At 51.8% G+C, this 24,002-nt stretch overlaps 2 protein-coding genes and 1 non-coding gene across 8 annotated transcripts in view; 1 reads left to right on the plus strand and 2 right to left on the minus strand.

The window, feature by feature from the left end:
- Nucleotides 1–1,177: 1,177 nt before the first annotated feature.
- Nucleotides 1,178–3,738, plus strand: CSF3 (colony stimulating factor 3). The gene is made up of 5 exons (XM_090291545.1): nucleotides 1,178–1,261; nucleotides 1,413–1,567; nucleotides 1,931–2,038; nucleotides 2,182–2,328; nucleotides 2,712–3,738. The coding sequence occupies exons 1-5, from the start codon at nucleotides 1,249–1,251 to the stop codon at nucleotides 2,874–2,876; spliced, it is 588 nt and encodes a 195-aa protein (XP_090147671.1). The 5' UTR covers nucleotides 1,178–1,248; the 3' UTR covers nucleotides 2,877–3,738.
- Nucleotides 3,739–5,115: 1,377 nt separating this feature from the next.
- Nucleotides 5,116–24,002, minus strand: part of MED24 (mediator complex subunit 24) — a 30,686-nt gene continuing 11,799 nt past the window's right edge. For 5 of the 6 annotated variants that reach the window (XM_090290593.1, XM_090290590.1, XM_090290592.1 and 2 more), the window contains 24 exons: nucleotides 19,003–19,041; nucleotides 18,592–18,665; nucleotides 18,022–18,254; nucleotides 17,821–17,877; nucleotides 16,261–16,372; nucleotides 15,956–16,106; nucleotides 15,612–15,725; nucleotides 15,062–15,109; nucleotides 14,562–14,644; nucleotides 14,192–14,278; nucleotides 13,634–13,745; nucleotides 12,985–13,127; nucleotides 12,410–12,447; nucleotides 11,888–11,970; nucleotides 11,348–11,526; nucleotides 11,130–11,229; nucleotides 10,650–10,825; nucleotides 8,513–8,777; nucleotides 7,962–8,143; nucleotides 7,690–7,780; nucleotides 7,289–7,388; nucleotides 6,295–6,375; nucleotides 5,820–5,968; nucleotides 5,116–5,628 (listed from right to left, as the gene is read on the minus strand). In XM_090290593.1, the coding sequence (XP_090146719.1) occupies nucleotides 5,512–5,628; nucleotides 5,820–5,968; nucleotides 6,295–6,375; nucleotides 7,289–7,388; nucleotides 7,690–7,780; nucleotides 7,962–8,143; nucleotides 8,513–8,777; nucleotides 10,650–10,825; nucleotides 11,130–11,229; nucleotides 11,348–11,526; nucleotides 11,888–11,970; nucleotides 12,410–12,447; nucleotides 12,985–13,127; nucleotides 13,634–13,745; nucleotides 14,192–14,278; nucleotides 14,562–14,644; nucleotides 15,062–15,109; nucleotides 15,612–15,725; nucleotides 15,956–16,106; nucleotides 16,261–16,372; nucleotides 17,821–17,877; nucleotides 18,022–18,254; nucleotides 18,592–18,665; nucleotides 19,003–19,041 (2,814 nt within the window). In that variant the 3' untranslated portion in view covers nucleotides 5,116–5,511. The remainder of the gene's footprint in view (nucleotides 5,629–5,819; nucleotides 5,969–6,294; nucleotides 6,376–7,288; nucleotides 7,389–7,689; nucleotides 7,781–7,961; nucleotides 8,144–8,512; nucleotides 8,778–10,649; nucleotides 10,826–11,129; nucleotides 11,230–11,347; nucleotides 11,527–11,887; nucleotides 11,971–12,409; nucleotides 12,448–12,984; nucleotides 13,128–13,633; nucleotides 13,746–14,191; nucleotides 14,279–14,561; nucleotides 14,645–15,061; nucleotides 15,110–15,611; nucleotides 15,726–15,955; nucleotides 16,107–16,260; nucleotides 16,373–17,820; nucleotides 17,878–18,021; nucleotides 18,255–18,591; nucleotides 18,666–19,002; nucleotides 19,042–24,002) is intronic. The other variant, XM_090290595.1, reaches the window with a different exon arrangement.
- On the minus strand, nucleotides 12,049–12,152 carry LOC149998403 (small nucleolar RNA SNORD124). Its single transcript, XR_016507287.1, has one exon. It is a non-coding gene; the product is annotated as a small nucleolar RNA SNORD124 (small nucleolar RNA).

Here is a 24,002-nt window from a genome sequence, read left to right on the forward strand (position 1 = left end):
CTCAAATGAAGATGCCTCTGTCCCTTGCCACATTTCGAAGTAAACTGGGCAGAGAACACAGCCTTGGGTGTGATTGGTCAGAGTGCTCTGGGCAGAGCCCATGGCCTGCGGAAAGCTCTCTGACCCCAGACAGAGGCCTGGGTGTAACTCTGGCCCTGTGACCCTTGACCATGGACAAGGCACTTTCCTCTCTGGCCCAGTTGCAGGGTTGGAACAAACTCCAAGGTTCCTTCCAGTGCCAGTGTTGCATGGTTTTAGGACTCGAAGCCAGGGCAGTTTCTTCTTTGTCACCCCCAGCTCTTCTTCACCTGAGGGCAGCACACACTCTGGCTGGCAGTGAACCTGGCCTGGGGAGCCATGTGCCCCAGACCCCCAACTCCAAAGCTCTGGGACACTGGGGAGGGGGAATGTGGGAGGAGGAGGAAGAGCCAGGTCAGGTGAACCAAGAGCCCCCGAGGATCTTGCTTCATTTGGGACAGACATCCGGTTTCCTCTGGTCTCTGCCAGGATTCCAGGGGCTTAAAGGAATGAGTCATGGGTGGGATTGGGGAGTTCCCAGCTAACCCATTCAGAATAGGAGTCTGGGATGATGGCCATCAACGCGTGGGGTGGGGATAGGAGGCAAGACCCTAATGTCCTTATCCCAAGCCCCTGGCCCTTCAAAAGAGGACTCAGGAAGGCAGCCTCCTGGGAGTTTGGGGGTAGGAATGGGGGCAACTAGCTTCTTCTCTCTCAGAATTTGGGGGCAGGACAGGTGGCTTGATTATCCCAAGGGCAAATGGCAAAAGGAGCTGCCCCAGGGATCTGCCAGGGGAGAGAGGGCTGGCTGCCCAGAGGTCTGCCTCTCCCAGATCAATCTGACCCGACTCCAGCCTCCAAGGCTTTTATCAGTGGCTCAGCCTTTGTTCAGTGGTTCTGTTCAAACACCCTGGGGCAATTCAGGCCTGGGTGGGGCTACGGAGAGGAAGAGTTTGAGGGGGACACGTCGTCAAAGAAGAATCAGAGATTCCACAATTTCACAAAACTTTCGCAAACAGCTTTTGTCTCAACCCCCTCCCCCCTGCATTGTACTGGACAACAAATTTGCATAAATCTTGGGAAGTTATTACTAAGCCTTAGTCGTAGTCCCAGGTAATTTCCTCCCAGGCCTCCATGGGCTTATGTATAAAGGCCCTTGGAGCTGGTCCCTGACAGAGCCCCGAGCCTGCAGACCCACCCAGAGCCTGCTAGCCTGCTGACTAGAGCCCCATGAAGCTGATGGGTGAGTGTCCCTGTCCAGGATCCCGGAGCTGCCTGCCTGGGCCATGGGGGGGAGGCTGGGCTGGTTGAGCAGCTGGGGGGTCCCTAAGCCTCCTGGAACGGGACTTGGGCAGGAGTGGACAGCAAGTCTCCTGAGCCCCGTATGCTCCTAGCGCTGCAGCTGCTGCTCTGGTACAGTGCACTGTGGACATTGCAAGAAGCCACTCCTCTGGGCCCTGCCAGCAACCTGCCCCAGAGCTTCCTGCTCAAGTGCTTAGAGCAAGTGAGGAAGATCCATGCTGATGTTGAGGTCGTGCAGGAAAGGCTGGTGAGTGAGGGAGGCTGGCAGAAAGGCAGAGAGGGTGCTGAGGAAAGAGCACCCAGAGGGGAGAGCTGAGGGAGGGGAGGGGAAGGGTGGGGAAGACAGCAGGACGGAGCAGAGAGAGGAGAGGCACGGGGAAACGGAAGAAAGGTTAGGAGAAGAGGGGCCCTGAAAGGCTGGGAAGAAACTGGGGAAAGAGAACCTCTTGGGGACAGTGCTGGGAGGGGCTGGCTGGGGTGGCAGAGGAGGGCAGAAGGGGGCTGAGGAGCTGGCAGGACATGCAGGGAGGGGGAGACCTCAGAGGGATGGGGAGGAACAGCTAGCTGGCCCTATCAAGTCCCTTGCACTCAGCATCCTTCTCGTCCCCAGTGTGCCATCCACAAACTGTGCCACCCTGAGGAGCTGGTGCTGCTCAGCCACTACCTGGGCATCCCCCAGGCTCCCCTGAGCAGCTGCTCCAGCCAGGCCCTGGAGCTGGTGAGTGTGTGGAGGGGAGGAACATGGGGAGGGGAAGGGAAAGAAGATCTGGAAGGGTCCCCCAACCTCCAGGCTTCAAGCTGGGGTCCTGAGGGGAGTGTCCCAGGCAGCACCCCCTAACTCTCCTACTCCATCTCCCCTAGACGGGCTGCCTGAGACAACTCCACGGTGGCCTCTTCCTTTACCAGGGCCTCCTTAAGGCCCTGGCAGGAATCTCCCCCAATGTAGCCCCCACCTCGGACATGCTGCAGCTGGACATCACAGACTTCACCACCAACATCTGGCAGCAGGTGAGCCTCGACTGGGAGGCAAGTGTTAAAAGGCCCTGGACCAAGCTGGTCCCTAAAGGTCATGCCTGAAGCTGGGGGGCGGTGGGGGAGGTGAGGGGAGGCCTGAAAGTTCTTTAGGGGTTGGTGGGAGCATTCTCTGGGGTGGGGTGGGGGCCGTATGTAGGGAGCTACCACCCCATCCCAGGACCCTCTTGCTGCTGACCTTCCCACACTCCCCCTAGTTGAGGGCAGGAGCTGGGTCACTGGACCTTGAAACACACCTGGGTTCACGTCCTGAGTCCACTGTTAACCACGTGATCTTCCACGGCTCGTTTGCATTTCCTCCCTGTGGTAACCACGCCCACTCACAGGGCCTCATTGTGATCCAATCTTTTCCCCCACAGATGGAAGACCTGAGGATGGCCCCTGCCATGCAGGCCACCCAGGGCCCCACGCCCATCTTCATCTCGGCCTTCCAGCGCCAGGCAGGAGGCGTCCTCGTGGCCGCCAACCTGCAGAACTTCCTGGAGCTGGCGTACCGTGCTCTGCGCTACCTTGCCGAGCCCTGAGCAAAACCCTACCCCTCCAATGTATTTATCTCTATTTAATATTTATGTTTATTTAAACCTAATATTTAAAGACAGGGAAGAGTGGAAAGGAGTCCCAGAGTCCTGGGTCCTTCCCTCCACCTCCAAGTTTCATTCTCCTGTCTATAGCAGAGAGAAAAGCTCCTGTCTTCCTGTCCCCTGGACTGGGAGATAGATAGGTAAATACCAAGTATTCATTCCTGTGACTGGAGCGGGCACTGGGAATAGCTGCAGCGAACCCCGGATCCTGAGGGTACCCAACTTTGGGCCCCCAGAAGCATGAGGAAATCTCTCGAGTGGGAGACAAGCCAAGCCCTGTTTAATATTTAAACAGCAGTGTTCCCCCAGTGGGTCCTCGTAGCCCTCCCTAGCTCTGGCTTCAGCCTGGCTTGGGAATGCCAGGTCGGCCAGGCCTTGGTTCCCCTCACGTCCCCTCCCCACGGGCCTGATGACCAGCACAGGCAGCCAGAGCTGGGAGGCTTGACCCTGGGGTCCCACAAAATTGTTGGGAACGCTTAATTTTTCTTAGTATTTTTTGGGCATGTTTTGACACCCATGGGGTATCTCTAGTTTTTCTGGATGCACTATAGACTCCCATAGGCTTGTGACACCTGCCCCAGCCCCCACAGGGTCAGTATTCTGACGCCTTTTAGGGCTGGGCAGATGGTCATGTATCTTATCTGCCTTGCTGAATGGGGACTGGGAATGTGGGTGAGAAGAGATGAGGGTCGATTATGTGATGAATGTGTGAGCGGGAAGCTCAAGTGTTCACTCTCTGCCTCTGCCCACTTGCTCACTGTAGCCAAACTTCATGTTAATAAAGTATTTGTCTCCAGGAAATGTCTTTCCTCCGTGAGTCCAGCTGGGGCCTGGCCAGGGGTTGGAGTGGCAGGGAATTAAATGGTGGCCAAGGGCAGAGGGAGAGGAAGGAGGTGCAGGGAGGAGGAGGGCAGTCCTCTGGCTCACCAACATTCATTCCTTCAGCATGTATTTACCTTGCACCCACTCTGCTGACACTGGGCCAAGTGCTAGGGACAGCAGTGCACAAGGCAGACATGGTCCTGCCCCGTGGAGCTGCAGCCCAGTGGGGAAGACAGAAGGCACATGGGATGCAGCTGCTAGGAGAGCAGAGTGTGGAGTTAAGGGAAGAGTCACAACAGTCCAGATACATTTAATATTTGCACAGGGCTGGTCAGTTTAGCATCTTCCGTGAGTTCTAGCCCATCCATGTTCACCAGTGCCCACAAAGATAGAATTAAGAAGTGACTTGTCCAGATTAGAAAGCTGAGTCAAGGCAACAACTTGGGTTGGAACTCAAATCCCAGGCTCTGCCCTCGTCTCCCCTCCTTAGTTCAGCTCTGACCTGGCAGGGAGCAGTCTCATGCCTGCCGGCTGCTCTTCCGCTCTTCTCAGCACACGGGCTGAAGGGCTGAGCTCATGCCTGGGGCGGGGGTGAGACAGGGAGGCAGAGGGGCTGCTTCACACCACAGGCTGGAGCTTCACTGCTCCGTGCCCTCGGCTCAAGGTGCACATGTGGCTCCCAGGGGCCTCCACCAGACTCAGGGAAGTCAGATGGCCAAGGAGTCCCCAGTTCCCCTTCCCCAGGCTTCCCCATCCTCATCACTTCTCACTTCCCCTCTGCATGTGGTTCCTTGGAAGGCAGGGCCAGGCTGAGCCAGGCTGAGCCAGGCTGGGCGTCCCAGTCATGTGGCTCAGGGTCCTTCCTCCCTCTCGGGTCCATCCTGAAGAAGTTGGGCTTGGCGACAGGCAGAGCAGGCGGGGCAGGGTGAAACAGAGCTCCTGCCCCTCGCTCCCCCAGTGTCCTTCTTGGGGACAGGCCACACTCCAGGCTAGTCAGACTCTGGGTGGGGGTGGGGCTGGGCCGGGTTGGGGAGCATCAGAACAGGACGCCCTACCCCAACACCAGTTGAGCCTTTAGCCAAAACCTCACCCTTTTCAGAGCGAGTTTGACTTTTGGGGGCGGGCGTAGGCAGCAGGCCAGTGTTGATTCATTATCACCCAATGTGGGTCTGAGGAAAGGAAGCTGCTCCCACTGCCCTCCCTGACCCCAAGGACCCTGAGGCCAGCGCCTCTCTGCACATCTCTCCCTCCCTCTTCAACCCCAGGATGAGCCTCTCCCAGGGCCACGGGGCCATGACAAAGGGGATCCCAAGGAAAAGGCCCTGTTCCCACCCGTCAGACAAAGACACTCACAGTACTAACAAAGGATTCCAAAGGATTTTTATTTACAAGTGGGCTGAGATGAACTTCCCTCATGTACTACAAAAAAAAAAATTTTTTTAAATATACATATACATTCTCTGTACCCATGCAGTCCTCGGGGTGCACAGGAGGGCTGTGGTGCGGCGAGACCACCCTGAGCTAAGGAACCAGGCTGCTGACACTATTCAGGTAATGGCAGCAGGAAGAGGAAATTAAGAAAGAAAAAGATGGGGAGACACCATAATGGCCAGAAGTCAGGAATAGGGGAAAGATCTGGAAACTAACAAAGGGCTCTTACATCATGTGGGTATGAGCAATGATGTCTCATCTTTCCTCACTGTTCCTTTCGAGGCATCTGGGGCTGGGACCATCCCAGTGGGGCCCCTGTGGCCCCTCAGAGGGCAGCGATGGCTTTGGCAGCCACCTGGCGGCCCAGAGGCAGGCTGAGGTCCGTGATGGCCAGAACCACCTTGGGGCTGGACATGGCTGACACCTTCACCAGCTCTGAAACCTGCCAGACACAGACAGAGACCGCTCGCTGCTCACTGAGGCTACCTTGTGGTGAGTGCAATGTCTTGGGAGGAAGGAGGCCCCCTCCCAACCCTGAGGACTCGCCACTGAACTGCAGCCTCTGCTAAGGCGTGCTGACCCCATCTGATCTAGAAGGCGGGGCGGCCCCTGCCCCTGCCGTGAAGCACTTACAGTGGTGAAGGGCATGAACTGCAGGATGCTGCCGCGGCTGCCCTGCTCCAGGCAGTCCACACACTCCTCCATGAACCACTGCACAAACTGCGTGTGGGGGCCAGCAGTCCGCGACCCCAGGATGGAGGAAATGAGCAGGAACAGGTTGGCTGTGTGGGATGGGACAAAGCAGAATGAGAAGAATTCCATGAGAGGGGTCTGAGCAGAGGTTAGAGTCTGGGAGGAGGTGGGACTGAAAAGGGAAAAGAAAGCAGTGCTAAGAGTGTCCCCCAAAATGGGAATGTCAAAGGAAAATTGGGGGCGAGTCAGAAGAGACTCTACATGGGAGCCTGGGGGAGACTGGAAGCCTAGCAGGGAGAGGAGACAGAGGACAGAGGTGGGGAAGTGTAGTAGAGGAGGTGGGGGGGCACCAGGAGGCCCCCTTCCAGCTGACTAGGCCTGAACCCGTTTCAGGAGCGGGGATGGGCGCACTCACCCAGGACGCGGTTCAGCGGGTCTCTCATGTTAACTGTGTGGAGCTGGGAGGCAGACAAGGAGCTGCTCATGGAGCGGTCGGCTGTGGGGCAAGTGGAGGGAGCACTAAGGCAAAGGCCCCCTGGGCTCAAACCTCTTCCTGGGGAAGCCTTCACCCACCAGCTGTGGAGGGCCCACCCACAGAAGGCCCTTGGACCCAGAGTCTGAGAGGGGCCCGGAGTACGGAGACTCCCATAAGGAGATGAGACAGAAGGACTAACACTGGCGAGCACCACCTGCGAGCTGTATGAGGGCCGCGCATGTAACCCTCACACCTCTGTTACACTAAGAAACCAAGGCTCAGATGTGCCAGGTAACTGGCCAAAGGGCACTGGGTCTGTAGGTGGCAGACCGAGCATCTCTCCTCTGCTCAGGCGCAGAGCTGGTTCCCTGGTCCCTAAAAGAAACGTCCAGGCTCAGGAGAAATCTCTAGAAACAGGAAAACGTAAATGCCACGGGAGACCTTGGCAGGAAAAGGTAATGACAGCTAGGGAAGTCTGGTGGGGGAGGGTGCTTTTCAGGCAGGAAGAGTGGGGAGCAGCCCCGAGTCCCAGCCCAGCTCCGGGCCTCAGGGTCTGTTTCAGGGGAAGGACGTCAGAGCTGGTGAGTCAACAGCACAGCCTGTGCCCGAGGCAGTGATCTCACTTGGGGAGCTTGTCATCCCCCCACCTTGTGGTAAGTAAGGGGTGGGGAAGGACAACAGTGTGCCCCTGGGACTGGATCCGGGCAGGAGACTTAACCCTTAGGGAGAGACCCTCAGCAACTCTGGTCTCTGGGGGGAAGGGGGCTAGGAAACAGCAGCAGCCAGAAGGGGACAAAATGGGACAAACTCCGGCCACACCCTCGCTGACCAGGCACCAAAGGTGCCTGCAGTTGGGGACCCATGCAGAGCAGTGTGGGTAGGAGTGAGTTCCCAGGAAAGGAAGTGGCCACCCAGACCGTGTCCACACACTCACTGGGACTGGAAAGGATGGTGGCATCTTCCTCATTGGAGCTCAGGAGTCGCATCAGCTTTGAGGGCTGCATGTCATCCAAGGGGAAAAGGCTGATATAATCCTGGAGGGTGGGAAACGCACTATTACCAGGCAAGAGGTCTGGGGTTCAGATCAGAGTGCGTGACAGCCAAGTCCCCACAGGCTCTGGTCAGCATCTCCAGAGGGGCCACTTTCACCCCCTCCAACAATCCTAGTGAGCCTCACTCACAGTCACCCCTGCAGACATGTGGCCACCAGCCTTTCCGGGGGCAGGGCACCTGCCTGACTGCCTTTGCCCAGGGGCAGGGGGCGCTCTTCACCAGGAAAGGCTCAGGAATGTCTGCTGGACAAACACATGAACAAGTGAACAGAGGAGCCCCTACCTCGATGTCCTCACGGTGTCTCTTCTTTTGGCGGGATGATGCCTGTCCCTTGTGGGAAGAATAGGAACTCAGGGCACACCAGACAGCTAGCCTGGCAAAGGGTTCCAGGAAAAGAAGTAAAATTAGAAGGGTCCCACTGGAGGGTTTCTGTGCCCATGGTGACCAGGCCCCATCTGACAGGGCCTCCCCACAGCCCAGTTTCCCTGGGTGACCCCAGGTAAGGGTGCCTGACTCAGGGCTGTGGGGACCTGAGGCTCTGCAGAGACTCCTACTTGGCGAGAGCAGTGCCAGGGGGGTCCATGAGGCTGTGCCACTTGGAGGAGTCGGTGAGCAGGCCAGGCAGGATGTGGCCCAGCAGGACCAGTGTCACCTGCTGCATGTCCAGATAGAAGATGGAGTAGAGAAGCTCCACCGCCCGCAGCGTGTGCTCCTTCCGCGTCTCCTTCAACAGCTCCTAAGTGGGCAGGCGAGGGGGCACTTAAGGCCTGAGGGCCCTGACACCCCTGCCTGCCCTTTGGCCCAGCTCTCTGGGAAGGAACACGGGGAGCCCTGGCTGCTGCCCCAGCCCTCCCTTCGCCTCAGAGCCTCTGGTCAGAGCTACCTAGAAGGCAGTTCCCCTCAGAGTCCAGGAGCTCCCGAAGTGAGGACCAGCCTCTACTCCAAGGAATCTTCTCGCAGCTTTTAAGAAGCCTCTCAGAGAGGCATTAAGGTGTTGGGAAGTCAGAGATTGGACCAAGTCTGGTCCCATCTGGTATCTTCTAGATGTCTCCTGGAGTCTGAGGATGCCTGCTCCCCCAGCCCACCCCCACCCCACCCCAAGTACCTTAATCAGGTTGTTGCAGAACCAGTAGACACCTCCCATGTGCAGCAGGGTGTCAAAGATGTGGATGGAGCGACTGTCCACCCATCCCTTCTCCAGCACCTTGGCAAATATGTCTGTCAGCACCTCCTTGATGGGTCGCTTAGGGGGCAGCAGGTTCCAGTAGGGCATCGTGTCCATGCCCGTGGATGGGAACTTGATCTGTGTGGCCGTCTGCTGCAGCACGTCAGCGCACATGTGCTCCAGGATCGAGCTCATGATCACCACTCTGGGGGAGGGGGAGAGAGCCTGAGGCTCGGGCAACACTGGGTTCAAGAGCTAGGGTGGGGAGTGGAGGAAATGCCCAGGCCAGACCTGTCCCAGGACTTGGGTTACGGAAATATTCCTGGGGATTAACCCCACTCTATGTATGCTAAGGGAGGAGACAAGAGGAAGTGGCAAACCCCTAGCAGACCTGACCCTACCAGTCCTGCTCTTGGCAGGACTCTCACCTGCTGGGCACAAAGCCTGTTTTCGGGGGTGGCTCTCCCTCCCCAGGTGGTCTAACAGCACATTCCTGTTTTCTCTCTCTCCAACTTGCCCCATCCCCCAGGCTGGCCATGCCAATACTCTGGCATAAATAAGAACAATCACTTCTTTCTAGGCTGAGTACTTGAGGGGGATCCCCACCCGGCCTTGGCCTCCTACCAACGTAAACTGTTACTTCCAGGACAGGGGCCCAAGGGCTGCCCCACAGGGCTCTTCCCGGCCCTTGGTCGCTGGGCAAAGATAAGTGTACATCCAGGAATTTTCTCATGAAGAGTCTTGGCCTGTGCACACAGACCTAGGTCTGAGAGCTAACTGTTCCTGGAACGCCAAGTGGCTCTGGGAATGTCGCTATGCCTTTCAGAGCCACTTTTTCTGCCTGCATGATGGAGCCACAGATTTCCCACTATTCCTCACCCAGAGAGTCAGGATGCTTCGAATGGATTACATGAGAACAAACACTTCATTACTTGTGGGAGGAGGATGATGAGGGAAGAAAGGAAGAAGAAAGGCAAGGTAACAACATGAGATTTCATAGGCCCTCCTCAACCTCATTTCAGTTCAATTTTCCACATCTCCCTTTTAAGGTATCCTGAGGGCTGCCTGGTGAGTCATCGCTCATAACTGATCCATCGGTTCATGCCCATGTTCATAGCAGCACCATTCACAACAGCCAAGAGGCGGGAGACACACAAATGTCTATCAACTGACAAATGGATGCACAAAATCTGGTATATACATACAACAGAATATTATTTAGCCTTAAAAAGGAAGGAAATTCTGACATGTTCTGCGATGTGGATGAACCTTAGGGACGTTAAGCTAAGTGAAATAAGCCAGTCACAAAAAGACAAATTCTGGATGATTCCCCTTACATGGGGTATCTAAAGTGGTCAAGTTCATAGAGACAGAATGTAGAACGAATTGTGGTTACAAGAAGCTGGGGGTACAGGGAAAGGGTGAGTTGTTACTTAATGGGTACAGAGTTTACAAGATGAGAATTCTGGAGATCTGTTTCAAAACAATGTGACTATACACTACCACCACTGAACTGTACACTTAAAAATGGTTAAGATGGTAGATTTTGTTATGTATTTTTTATCATCATTTGTTTTAAAAAAGCTTACTGCATGGGTGAACGAACCAACGCCACTGAATTCAACACGGCTGAAATCTCCAGGTTGGTTCTCTAAGCCCTTGACAAGTCAAGGCAGAAAAATGTCACAAAGATAGCTAGGTGGGGGGTGAGGGGAGCAGGCAGGCTCAAGGCCTGTAAAATCTACAGATGGGTTCACAGTTTCTAGACAGTGACACAGCTAAGATCATCACTTTGTTCTCTGGCAAGCTAGTTCTCCAGCATTTGACATCCTTGAGGGCAGAATCGTAGCAGTTTGGGGTCTGTATTCCAGGACACAGCAGGCGCTGGGTAAGACACACATAAAATGTTGCTGAATCAGTGAGTGAATATGTGAATAAGAATGTGAGTGAGGAAGTGAGAGAGCAAGTGAGCAGTGTGCTTGGGAAGGTAAGAGAACAGGGGACATTGGTTACTGGAGGAGCCGACTTCTCACGACAGACCTGCAGGGTCCCAGAACGGAGGGGCTGGGCTACTGACCTCTCATTGTAGAACTGCAGGGTGTTCTCACTATACAGCGGCCCTGCCAGCTGGCGGATCATCTGCAGCGACTTCTCACGCTCATCCAGCCCCAGCATCCGCACATGGGCCACAAGCCAAGCCACGGCACACACTGCCAGACTGCATACTTTTCCCTTGATATTATCTGTGATTTTCTGAGAGAGGGGAAAAGGGTGTCTGGGGCCCTGCCTCTCCTTCCTGGGCTATTGCTTTCCCTAGCCTTTGTAGGCAGCTATGTGAGCCCGGGACCACATTCCACACCTCTTTTCACCTCAAGTTTGATTTTCCCAAAGTTACCCGGGTAGAAGAGCGTGGCTATCATTATGATGACAAAGAAGGTCAACCTCCAAACATGAGCTCCTGGATTAAGGGTCTTTTTGTCTTACAAAATGTAACAATAAATAAAAGGCTGGTTTATGTCCCAGGGAAGAGAGAAGGCTATTGGAAAGGTGGGGCTACCTGGATGGACTCAAAGGCCAGCACCCCATTCTCCCAGGCATTGAGGATTTCCAAGATGGCGGCTGAAATGCTGAGACAGGCTTCATGCCAGTTCATCTGCCTGCGAGGGGGTGGAGGTAGAAGGAGAATCATCATAGGGGAACAACAGATGGGCTGAGGGAGAAGGGCTTGGCACTGCCCCCACCGCCACCCTTGGAGTGGGTGCTCAGGCCACTGACACCAGCTTCATCTCCGAGGAGTTGTTGAGCAGGGCCACTAGGGACTCCACTTTGGTGGAGTCCGGCCAGAAGCAGGGGTGGTCAGGGTTCAGGATTTTGCCCTCCTCAGGCATGCAGGTCTGTATCCAGGTCTCAAAGAAGGGTACCTCTGCTCCTGTGCTCGACTCAGACAGAATCACCTGGGAAAGGAAGGGAGAGTCACCAGCCAAGTGGGGAGGGCACAATGCCATGCACCCCAGTTTCCTGCTCCCTCCTCCCTTTCCCACCTAAAGAAGTGGGAACAAATTAGCTCAAGGAGCAAGATTATGGCTATGCTGCCCCCTAGTGGTCAGGACTGTAGCACTGAGGGATTCGGATGTGACCAGGGGGCATCTATTAGCTTCTCCAGGTGGGTGCCTGATTTCTGCAGCTAGCAGAACTAACGGGCTGGGGAGACTGACGGGGAGCAGGGGTGAAACAGGGGAGAGATGTTGGTTCCGTCCTTCCCCTTTTCCCTACCCTCTTCGTGCCCCTGATCCTGCCTGCGCCCCTCTCGCTCACCTCTGAGCCGTAGGTCTGGGCCACGTGGCACAGCATGAGGAAGGAGATGTCGAAGAGCAGCGCTCGCACGGAGGCAGATTTGGCTGTGAAGGGTGAGAGGGCTGACCCTGCAGCCTAGGGCAGGGCCCAGTGCCCTCATCTGGGGCAGGAGGCGGTCAGGATCCCCCTCAAGGAAGGTCAGGGACCAAGTGTCTCCTTCAAAGCTCTGAGGCTCAGAATCCTTTTCTTGAGGCTCAATTGGAACATCATCCCTTCCTCGGAATCAAAGACTCCTGATACTCTCCTTTCCCCTAACACCCAACCAGGTCTTATAAGGGGGAGGGGAGAGACAGGGGTGGTTATAGAAGAATCCTTTTCCCAGCATTACCCTCTTTCAAGCCTCCCCAAAGGCTTCATCAGCCATCACTCAGGGGAGAAAGCAGCCTCTCCGGATGCACAACGGCACCCTCTCCCCCTCTAGCCCTTCCTCCACACCCGTCTTTCAGCGCCAGCCAGGCCTGGGGATGGGCAGAGTGGACTTACTGCTTTCTTCACTGCCGTGTGTCGTGAATTCATTCAAACTGTGGAGGGAATGCAGACAGGTCACATCAACCAGGGAGAGGGCAGAGCGAGAGCTGGGGTCAGGGAGCTACACCCACTCAGAGAGGGGGTCACTGGAGTCCAAAGTACAGGTTAAACTTAAAATTAACACCATTGCTACTAAAAAAAGAACTTCATTTTTGAAAGATTTCCCAGGCCTAGAGAATGGCTTGCTGAATGGAGCAATGTTGTATATATCAAATTCCAGGTTATCCCAAAAAAAGTCAACAGAATTTGAGAGGTCCAGATTAATGACTGGGCATACACAAAACTCCTCCATGGCAACTGTTCAATGGCTTGTCCCCTCCTCAAACTCCTCCACTTCATCCTCAGCTGAAGAGAGAAAAGAGGCTCCCTGTCTAAATGGACAGTCCTAAACCCAGGGTCTCCAGCTGGGATGCTTTGCCTTGGTCTGAGCATCACTGGGGAGACCCAGACCCCAAGGCCTCAGCCCACCCCACTCTCTCCTCCTATAGATATGCCTCCCTGGCCCTGGTCAGAAGCTTGGCCTTCCTTACTTGATGAATTTCCGGGCAAAGGACTTAAGCTTCCCAGTGGCAGCGGCTGCAGCCAGCAACAAGTCCAGACTCTTCCCAGACAGCATGTGGCCCAGGACCCCCAGCAGCCCCTCTGGGGACTTGGAGTGGTCTGCATCCATCGTCTGGGGACATAACAAGAAAATAAGTCCTGAAGAACATTGAAGACCCCTTCCCAGATAGAGCCTAACCAGTCTCTCTCTCTCTCTCTCTCTCTGTATGTCTCCATTAAGTGGTACACCATGACCTGCAACGTACTCTACGTCTTTCTGATTCCAATCTGGAAAGCAGTTCCTAACCTTGTCCTTGCTCTCCAATCTGTCCCTCTCAACTGAACTGGGACAATGGCGGTGTGGTTGGGGCGGCAAGGCCACTGCTGGGCAATTCCCCGTTGTTTCTGCATGAGAAGAGCTAAGTTAGAGCGCCCACCACAGTGCCTGGCTTCCAAGAGATGCTCAATGTTAGTCTTCAATGGCGGCTTCCCTTGCCTTCCCCATTTCTCTACTTCCAAAGTAACTATGTCTAAAAGCCAGAAGAGAGAGAGGTCTATGACCTCTATTTATCTAGAAGTAGAGAGAAAACTAGGAAGAGGGAAGAGGTGACGCTGGTGGCAAGGGAAAGGAGCACTCACCTTGAGGATGTTGGTGACAGTGGGCTCCGCTCGGAGGATCAGCCCAGGGTTGGGCTGGATGTTGGCATTTTCCCCTGACTTCTGCTGAGGTGCATGCTCCCGGTCTGCTGCGCTGTGGCCACACCAGTCGGCCAAGAGAAGAGGAATAGAGATAAATTCACGACACGCTCCCTGGTCCAGCCCCAGGAGCAGAAGCACACAAAGGTGGGAAGCACATGGAAACTTTTGGTGTTAGTGACATTTATGAAAGTGTATCCACTATAGCAACAGCTTCCATTTGTCATTTGTCATTACCTCTATTCTGAAAGTTCATTTAAGACTGGAGGAAGACTTAAGATTTTGACTTTGATTACAAAGGAGGCTGAGCATTAAAGCGCAGCACCTAAGAGGGTGAAACCCTAGTCTGCAGAAATCAGTGTCTCCTGTTCCTGCTACACAGAGGCCCGACCCCAGTCACCTGCAACCCAAACTCTAGGCAGGAGGGGAAAAGGCAGCCAGCAGCCCAGTCTGGACATGAGAGAGGAAGGGCAGAGGGTGCCTGAGGGAGCTCACTCTTACCGCTTGGCCATAAGGTTGTTCACACTGGCTTCAGACAGAAGCCCCTGCTTCCTACATTCTTGAAGCAGGAAGTCTGTAAAGTCACAGCTGTGAGGAAAAAAAGATGATGAGGGGACTAGGCACAGAGCAGAGATTCCTGAGGGGCCAGAGAAACGGGTCCCGCCCGGTATCCTCCCTCCTTTGGGATAAAGAACATTTGGAGTGCCGGAGGGAAGGTGGAGGGTAGAGGGGCTTGGGCACTGGGCAACTGCGGGGCTATTGCCTCCTGCTCCTGCCAAGGGGAGCGAACGGTGAGACTGTCCTCTGAGGCTTATCTGACACAGAAGAGCCCAGGGCACCTTCCAGCAGAGTGAAGCAGGGGAGTTCATACTTGCAGCGCTGGTCAGCTTTGTCCAGCAAGGGTGTGAGCTTCAACAGGAACTCAAAGGCGCAGTTGACATCCTCGGTAAAATCCTACAAAGAGCCAGAAACAGCCATCTGGCTTCTAGGTCGTCCTCCTCACCCACAGCCTGTGATGCAGGATCACAAGGACACCACTGGATAGGAAAGCCTACAAGTTGGCCACACCCACCACTGACTGACAGCGACTAGAAGGGCAGAGGTATGGGACATCACCACACATGGCCACCCTGGCCCTGATCCCCTCAGCAACCTTGCCTCCTGAGCGGCCTGCTGCCTTCTTTCTGGAGACTGAGTGCATGTGTGATGCACACAGACGCTCAGGTATACACACTTCCCATCCTCCAAGCACGAGAACACACTACTGCCCACTTAAGTGAGTGACCCCCACCCCTCGCCCTGGCTTCTCCAGGGTGGAAATAAGGATCCACCTGTTCCCATGTCCCCTTCCATCTCCTTTCTTCTGCTCACCTTGTCCCCATGAGAGTATTTCTTCAACTTCACCAAAACCTGTGGAATCTAGAGGACAAGGCAGAGGAAAAAACAGAAAGCACGAGTTCTCTTTTACCCAGACTAAAGGCATCCTCTTTACCCCCTGCCCTGGGTAGAGACAGGAGCTCTCTTGCCCTGAAAGTGAAAGCATTCTTGGAACCAAATCAGCCTGGTGCTCTCAGCCTACAGAACACAGGGATCCCTCACTTCTCTTGGCTTAACAAGAAAATGCCATACGCAAAAGTGGAACTCCTGCTTCAGGGACCAGGGCCCACTGCCCCGCATCAATCAGGTTAAAGACTGAGCTAAACAGCACCTGTGTGCTAAAAAACAGCAGAAGCCTGCCAAGTGGGCTAAATATGGCCCTGGGACTTTCAGAGCAAAGAACCGATGGGAACTTGTGCTGGGGGATCTGGCAGGCTGGGCATGATGCCAGCTGGAGAAACACAGGTCAAAGGTCCAGAGTTCCGCTGCTTTTCCCAAGAACCATTCCTAAACTGGCTGTCGTGCTGCTCCATGTCCCAGGTACCTTGAGGAAGGTAAAAGCTGTCCACTTGAGCTCCTCCGTACCCTCAGGAGACTCAATGAGCCCAACGAGGCAAGCTTTCCAGATCTCCAGGACAAACAGTGGGGTGGGGATATGCTGCAGAAAGACCCAAGGGTGAGGTGTTAGAGGGGCCCCATGTGCCCCTTCACCTTCTGCAGCCCCCGGGGATCAGAGACTGTGGAACACAGGAACGTGGAGCACTGGGATCCCCTACCCTCTGTGAATAGGAGAAACCCTATTTCTCTCAGAAGGACCAGAAGAATCCTCACTCCTTCCCCCAAATGGCCAGCCGCCTTGGGGGCACAGAAGCAACACCGGCCTCCCACCTGCATGCGTTTCACCATCATCAGCTGCTCCACCAGTGGCTGCGTCTCGCCTGTCAGGTTCATGGTGCCCTCAAGCAGGACCAGCGCGTGGACGGTGGGGAAGCCAGTTTTGTTTGGCTGCTCGGAGTGCACAGACAGCATTGTGGGGATGCTGAGGGACAGACACACAGGGGACGGTGCTTGTGAGCGAAGAGTGGTAGGAGAGCAGGTGAGAACAGACGGGTGGGGGCCAGGCGCCACACAGTCCCACCCCCGCCCAGGGCCTTTCACCTCCCTTCACCACGGCTGCCCTGGGCGCTGGGTACCTCCTAATGAGTGTGCCACACTGCTCAGCCTGGCTCCGGAGCTGGGGGTTGCTGAGATTGGCCAGGATCTCCCCAAGCTTCAAGAGAGAATGCTCAATGGCTGTCCAGGAAGCTGGCAGAGAAAAGGAAATGCAGCAACATGGTGGGACACAGAGGAGAGGGAGAGACTGGCCCCAGACGCCTCGACTTTGGCACCCCCTGGGCCCACAGAACCACGCAGGGAGGCTTCCCCTAAGGGGAACACGGAGGCTGGGGGCCTGGGAGAGCATGCACTGTTTTTAGAAGGTGGATGCATACCAACAGTGAAGACCCTAGAAATGACGCCCAGAGGCCTGACTTTAGGGGATGCGTGCAATTGACTTTAGAGACTAGGCATGTCCCAACACAGGCAGTGGCAGAGAGAGGCAGGGGCGGGGGACAGGGGGGAGTCCAGTGGCTGGAACAGGGAGGCGGCCACAAACCACGTCAGGAGTGTGCCAGCCTTGCAAGCAGCCAACACGCTCCAAGCCAGTCAAGCTGGCCTCCTACACAGCCAGCTGTGCCCTTCCTCTCCCTCCCTCGGGGCCTGTGCTCTAGCCGTCCTCCCTCTGAGCTGCCCCTCCTACTCATCCTCACCTCTCCAACTCTCACTGTCCTTCAAGCCCCAGCTCCTGTACCAACTTACCCAACTGGTCCAACCCACCCATCTCTCCTCCTAAGTGCTTTTAAACTCATGGTCTGTGCTACATTATTTAGCATTTAATTATAAGTCACTTATCCTAGTTACAACTCCAGAGGCTCAAATGATGAATAATGGCACCAACTAGCCCATTAACCTCCATGTAGCATAGGGGAAAAAAACAAAAATATAAGACTTGAGATCCATTAAAGTTAAGTTAAATATTCATTCATTCTTCAGCCAATAAACATTTGTCAAGTGCTCAAGATAGGTAAGAAACTGTCGACATAGCCCAGTTTTACACAGTGGTCACCTTTCTGTACTTTTCACAGGTGCTAAAACATATTTTGAGAAGTAAAAATATACTCATCCTATAACAAGTTCTTCAACCAGGTCTTAAAGACCTGGAGGTGACCCATCCTAGCGTTCTCATTACTCAAGAACGAGAGATCCTCAGGTGGCCCCAGGCCATGCAAAGACTATAGCCTTCAGGCCCCATGTCCAGAATATCAGAATCTTCCTTCCCTCTAGGTGATCTGTCTGATCTCACACTCTGAAGTGTTCCAATATTTAACATGTGCACTTGAGTCAAAAGGTAGATGGCATAGCAGGCCTGACAGCAGACAGGTATCATGTTTAAAGGACGTTTTAGGCAGTGCCCAAACACAAGAGTTGTTTACTTTTCAGATGATCGGTAACATGGAGACTAAACACAAGGATGGATTATGTGCTTGCCTTGTCCTCCAATTCTTTCCATGTATATTACACACTAGTCTTGCTCCCTGCTAGCATGTATACTGGTTGAGGGCAGGGACCCTGCCACATGCTCCTCCGGTAGCCCCCCACCCCCCGCCCCCAGCACCTGGCACAGTGCTGGGCATACAATAATGCTCAGTAAATACCTGTTGGTTGATTGGCTCGGGTGCCACCCTGCCCAAGTCCCTGGGATGTATGCAATGCTTATGGGGAGAAAAAAAAGGAAGTGGGATGATTTCAGGTCCTCCTGGAAAGAAGTGGGATGCCATCCTGCCTCTCCCCTCTCAATTAAAGAACCGGATATGGGAGCGGTGGCAGGTGGGGCTCAGGGGAACGAGGGGACATACAGGCCTCCTCTAGTTTGGCGATGTGGAGCAGAGCCCGGTTCTTGGTGCTGCTGAGGGTCTTCTCCAGGCGCTGCAGGCACATGGCAAGCTGCTTCTCGCCAGCGGCTGGAGTGCCTGCCTCCAGACCCTCCTGGAGCCGCTCTGCAGAGGCTGTGGTGCAGCGCAGCAGCCAGTGGAGGGCGCTGAGAAGGGCCCGGCACAGCCCGATGCACTCCTCTGCCTTGCCATGACAGCTACAGGAAAGGATGCAAAATCTGTTTCTGCTCCAAGGGCTGAAATCTGACCCACACCAATGGTCCCCAGGGTGCCTGGCACTCCCCTTCTAGGGAAGAGTTAGGAAGCTAGCAAAGTCCTGGGGAAGGCAGCCCTGTCGGCTTCCACTGAACAAGATTTAAAATGAGCTACTCCAAACAAAGAGGCATTTTTGTCCTAAGCAGTACGTAGAGAAGGCTGGGGATGGGTGGGTGTGGCAGAGCAGCAAGGTAGAAGTGTGGGAAGCCAAAGAACTGAGCTCAGTCCTTTACACTAAGCTAATACTAGAGGTTGTGAGCCCCTCACCCCTGCCATTACCTCAGTCGGTCACAAAACATGTCCATGATATCTAGCAAAGCCTGGACACACAGGTCCCGGGAAAAGTCATCAAACTGTGGAAAGAACAGTGGTGATGCTATAGGATGTCCCAGTCAACCCCCTGGTCTCCCATATGAGGCTGATAGGACACTCAGGATTCCTGATCATCTTTCCTTCCACCTCAGGTTTCAGACTGGGCATCCTTTCAACATTGGAAATGGCTCCCAACTGCCAGCACCCACTTCCCAGGATGCCCCTCCCTCCGGCGGAAGGTGGCATTGCCAGCCAGAGGCTGCCTGTCCAGCCTCAGTGGTCACATGATCAGAGCAGCCAAGGAGGTGGGGCCCCTCTGTCACTACCATCTCTCTGCCCCCCGCCCCCCACCTAGCTTGTGAGTGGCTACGGTCATACCTTACTGATAGCTGTGAGGACAGAGGAGTAGGACACCATCTGGAGGGAAAGAAAAAAGGTCAAGTTCAGACAACTAGTGTCTCACAGTTGAGAGGAACAAATGCTGATACTTAAGTGGCTGCAGCCCTCCTAAAACCTCAACCCCTTCCAGAGGCCTCCCTCAACCCATTCAAGAGAGGCAGTAACACCAGGCATGGGCACCATTCCTCCTTCTACAGACTCGCCACAAAGGACATCATAAGCATGAATCCATTTGGAAGATCTGAGGGTACTCAAAGGTGCCATGCTTCACTGTCCACCATGTACAAGGCTTGAACTGGCTGCCAGTGGGCAGAAGACTGGGCAAGAGTTGGGTTATGCTCCTTTACTCCTACAACTTCTATTCAGAGTGACTTGCTTTGGACAAGAACTGGAGACAAGCACACACTTCCTGCACTGACTAGGTAGTAACTGCACCCTGAAAAAGGCAGTGATTTTCCTTATGCACACTCTTACTCATTTTTCTAGGAGTTATTCTCCTGGACTCCTCCAGGACACCTTCTCTAATCAACCTCAACCTCCCACCCAAAGCTGAAACCCTTCCTCTGTGTTCCAAGTAACCCGCTATCTCCATTATTGCAGGGCTGGTGCCTGCTGCCCCCACCAAACTAGGAGCTCCTTGAGGACAGCGATACTTTTACTCGGTGACCCATGAACGTGCTGATGTTTGTAGAATGAATAAATAAAAATATACCTTTAGATCAGCATTTCCCAAAGTATCTTCTGAAGCTGCACTGTGCAATAGAAATGCCACTAGCCACTTTCTAAAGTTCAACAAAATCTAAAATTCAGTTCTAGTCATACTAGCCACATTTCAAGAGCTCAATGGCCACACGTGGCTAAAGACTACTGTATTAGACAGGGGAGACACTGAACATTTCTATCATTGTAGAAAGTTCTATTGAATGATGCTATTCCATAGGTTCCTGAAGATGTTTAGAAATTTTACACACAGAGACAGCTTCTGTGTGAAAGGAATTTGAGAAACCCTGGATTAAACATATATAAAGAGCTTTCTTCAAAGTAAGGGTTCTTTCAGTAAAGAGCTTTCTTTACTCTAGGACTTCTCTGAACCACAATACCGTATAAAATGAGAATTTCTCAGATGATTGGAAATAAAGCAAGCAATACTTTTCCAACTCATTTGACCAAGGAATCGCATTTAACTAATATTTCCAAAATACACTTTGGGAAATTCCACCTGAAGAGCAAGCCTCCTAAGAACTGAAATAGTGATAAATCTGTATCACTACAAATGACATACTTTGTGGTTTCTCTAGAACATAGCCTGAGGCCTAGCAGATGGTAGGTCCGCTGTAGTTTTTATTGCTTTGAATTCATTAATTCTAGTAACTAACACTCTGGAGAAAAAATATATACCTTAATACAAATTTCTATTAGTAAAACTTATTTATCACCATAAGATTAAAGATATAGTTCAAAAGAAATACAGTAGTCCCTCTCTATATCACAGTTTATTTATCGTGGCCTCACTGTATCGCGGGATTTTTTAAAATATTATATTTAATTATTTATCACGGATTTTTCACTATATCGCAGGATTTTGTGGTACTATATACGTATGTTGTTAAAGTTAACGTAGTTTTAAGAGTGTAGACTATGTTTAAGAATATAAGTAGTGTTTATAAAGTGTGGAAAAGGTTTATAAGGGACTGGGAACAGTTTATAAGTGTGTTGGAAGGGTTTATAAAGCCTTAAAATATATGTAAATACTAAAATAAACGTAAGGTTCTTACTTCACGGATGTTCACCTATCGTGGGGCGGGGGGGTTTCTAGAACGTAATACCCGCCATAAGTGAGGAAATACTGTAATCTGTCCTGACTAAAATTAAACCCTACAGAAAGTCTTTTAAGTTGTTGTATTTTTAAAAATGATAATTATAGCATGCTGATAAAATATGAGTAACACTATAGAAAAGAGTCACAGCCCTGACTGGTGTAGCTCAGTGGATTGGGCATCTGCCTGCAAACCAAAAGGTCACCAGATCAATTACCAGTGAGGGCACACGCCTAGGTTGAGGGCCAGGTCCCCAGTTGGGGGCATGTGAGAGGCAATCAATCGATGTTTCTCTTGCACATTGATGTTTCTCTCCCTTTCTTTCTCCCTCCCTTCCCCTCTCACTAAAAAATAAAATCTTTAAAAAGAAGAGTCACAATCATATACTTAAAATAAGTGGCAAAATACACCAAATAAAAAAGCAGAATACAATGAGAGAAGCTGTCAAGATAACTAATTATCTGCCTCGTGGAGTGACTTCACTAGAAAAATAAAAATAAAAATTACCAAAGATTTAAGAAGAAAGTTAAGTCAACCTCAATGACCTTAGTATGGTGAATTTTACATGCATGGCAATAACTCCCATGTCTAATTTCTCCATCACGTGAACAGACTGCTCTCTGTTCATACATATTTAATATTCTTAGATAAACAGGTGCAGAAAACACAGAAGACTTAAATACACAATTAGTGTGTAGTGTCACTCTCAGCAGGATGTACTGTGAAGCCAATGCTAGTATCTGACAGTGATCAGAAAGTTGGGAGCCTGCCTGGGCAAGATGACCATAACGTTCCAGGCAAGTGTTTGTTTATTTGTAACTGATGTCCCCATAGCAAGAGCTTGGCAGAGAACTGAACCTTTCTGGATACCAACCTGAAGGGGGAGCTGGATGTTCCCACTAGAAACTGACCCCGAACTACCAGAAGAGAAAATCCCAATTCTGTATGTTCTGAGGGATGTCATTAGTTATAACAAGTCTATATGGTCTCCAAATTTGGAATTCTGTTCAGTACATTTTTGCTAACAGTATCAATAAAACACTTCTACTCAAGAGACCTAAAAATACTTTCCACATGGTGAACTGTTTTTCACAGCAGGATTTAACCTATTCCAATCTTAATATATCCATCAACACCGGAGCTCGAAACTACCACGAGCTTGAGGCTGGAGACCGTCTGTGTGAGCCACTGCACACCTGGCTGGCCCAGACTGACCCCACAGCTGCTCTCCAATCTCCTCTGCTCTTCATATCAACACCCCAACTGCTCCTAAGTGCCCTCTAGATGCACAGCACTGGACCAAAGAGCCTCTTGACTCTGAAGGAAAAATAAATTACTAATTCTGCACAGCACTTTGTAAGTCACGAAAGTCTTTCATGTTTGTTGATTTCTCTCTGTTACTTCAGCTTCTTTCTCCTTCTTGCTTTTCCCATCAGTGTTTACATTCTTCTATTTTTAAAGGAACCTCCCGCAGACCCCACATTTCCAATCAACTATCACCCTCTTGTGCTCTCCACAGGCATAAGAGTGCTCTACACTCACTGTGTCTACCTCCCCACCTCCCGCTGGCAATTCAACCCATTCCAATCACTTCTGTCCTTCCCACTGCATGAATTCTCTCATTAAGCTCATCAGCAAACTCTTATTAAACCCCATGGACAGTTCTCAGTTTTGATCTCACTGACTTCCCAGCAAGATCTGACACCAGGAAACACTTCCTCATTCTTCAGTCCTCTCCTTCCTCCCGGGGCTTTTCTTGATACCACCCTCTCTTGCTTTTCTTTTCTTCTCTCCTTGCTGACCCCTTCTTTTCAGGAATTTGGCTTAGGTCACTGCCTTCCTTGCTCACTCTCCACTCTCTGGGCAATTTCACCCATGCCCATAGTTTCAATGACCATCTGCAGATGACGACTCTTAAACCAACAGCTCTAGTCTAGACCTCCGCTTCTGAGTTCCAGACACGTATGTTCAGCTGCCTACTGAGTATCTTCTCTTTGATAGCCCACAGAGACAGTTTAAATACAACAAGGCCAAATCAAACATGCCATCTCCACCCCGCATCTGCATGCCAGACCTAACAACAGTCCTACTCTACTCCCACTGTCTTCTTACGATCCCATCATTCACACCGTCCTCCAAACCAGAAACTTGGACACTAGCTTGGATTTCTTCCTCTCTGTCATGTCTCTCATCCAGTTAATCAGCAAATCTTCTCAATGCCACTTCCTAAATTGTTTTTTAATTTATCTTTTTTTTTGCTGCTGCCGCCACTTACCAAGTTTATGTTAGTAACATCTTTTACCTGAATCACTGCAATAGACTCAATCAGGGGTTGGAAAACTATGGCTTTGCAAGCCAAATCTGGCTTATCACCTTTTACTGTAAATAAAGTTTTATCAGAACACAGGTATGTCCACTTGTTTACATATTATCTATATCTGCTTTCAAGCTATAATGACAGAGTAGTGGTGACAGATCCATATGGCCTGCAAAACAGAAAGTATTTACCATCTGGTCCTTTAAAAAATATGCCAGACTAAATGGTCTCCTTGCCTGCTGTCTTACTCGCCTCCAACTCATTCTTCAAACTACAACCAGAGTGATTTTTCTAAAATTAATCCATAGCCCTGACTGGTGTGACTCAGTGGATCAGGCATCATCCCACAAACTGAATGGTCACCAGTTTGATTCCTGGTCAGGGCACATGCCTGGGTTGCAGGCCTGGTCCCTGGATGGGGGCATGCAAGAGGCAGCCAACCCATGTTTCACACAGTGATGTTTCTCTCCCTCTCTTTCTCACTCTCCTAAAAATAAGTAAATAAGTAGATAAATAAAATAGTTAATCCATAAATTCCCCAAATCCACAAAGTCAAAAAAATCCCAATCAAAATATAATAGGATTTTTAAATAGACATTATAACTTGACTCTAAAATTTTCTGAAAATGAAAATGCCTGAAAACAATCAATAAGTTTTTGAAAAATAAAAGTACGGGAAGACTTACCTAGCTAGATGTCAAACATACTATAAAGGTATAGTAATTAAAAAAGTAAAGTGCTCATGCAAAAAAAAGACAAATAGATCAATGAAATACACTAGAATGCCAAGAAACGGAGTCTTGTCTATAGGAGAATTTTAAATATGACCAAAAAATGGCCTATTC

The sequence above is a fragment of the Furipterus horrens genome, unplaced genomic scaffold (genome assembly GCF_987537825.1).
Source record: "Furipterus horrens unplaced genomic scaffold, mFurHor1.1.pri manual_scaffold_11, whole genome shotgun sequence".
In the NCBI taxonomy this organism is placed as follows: Eukaryota; Metazoa; Chordata; class Mammalia; order Chiroptera; family Furipteridae; genus Furipterus; species Furipterus horrens.

What these genes read in the sequence shown, in the direction of transcription:
- CSF3 (XM_090291545.1), top strand. An exon ending in AGGTCGTGCAGGAAAGGCTG is followed by an intron (nt 1,568 to 1,930) that starts GTGAGTGAGGGA and finishes TCTCGTCCCCAG; the next exon opens with TGTGCCATCCACAAACTGTG. An exon ending in CCAGCCAGGCCCTGGAGCTG is followed by an intron (nt 2,039 to 2,181) that starts GTGAGTGTGTGG and finishes CATCTCCCCTAG; the next exon opens with ACGGGCTGCCTGAGACAACT.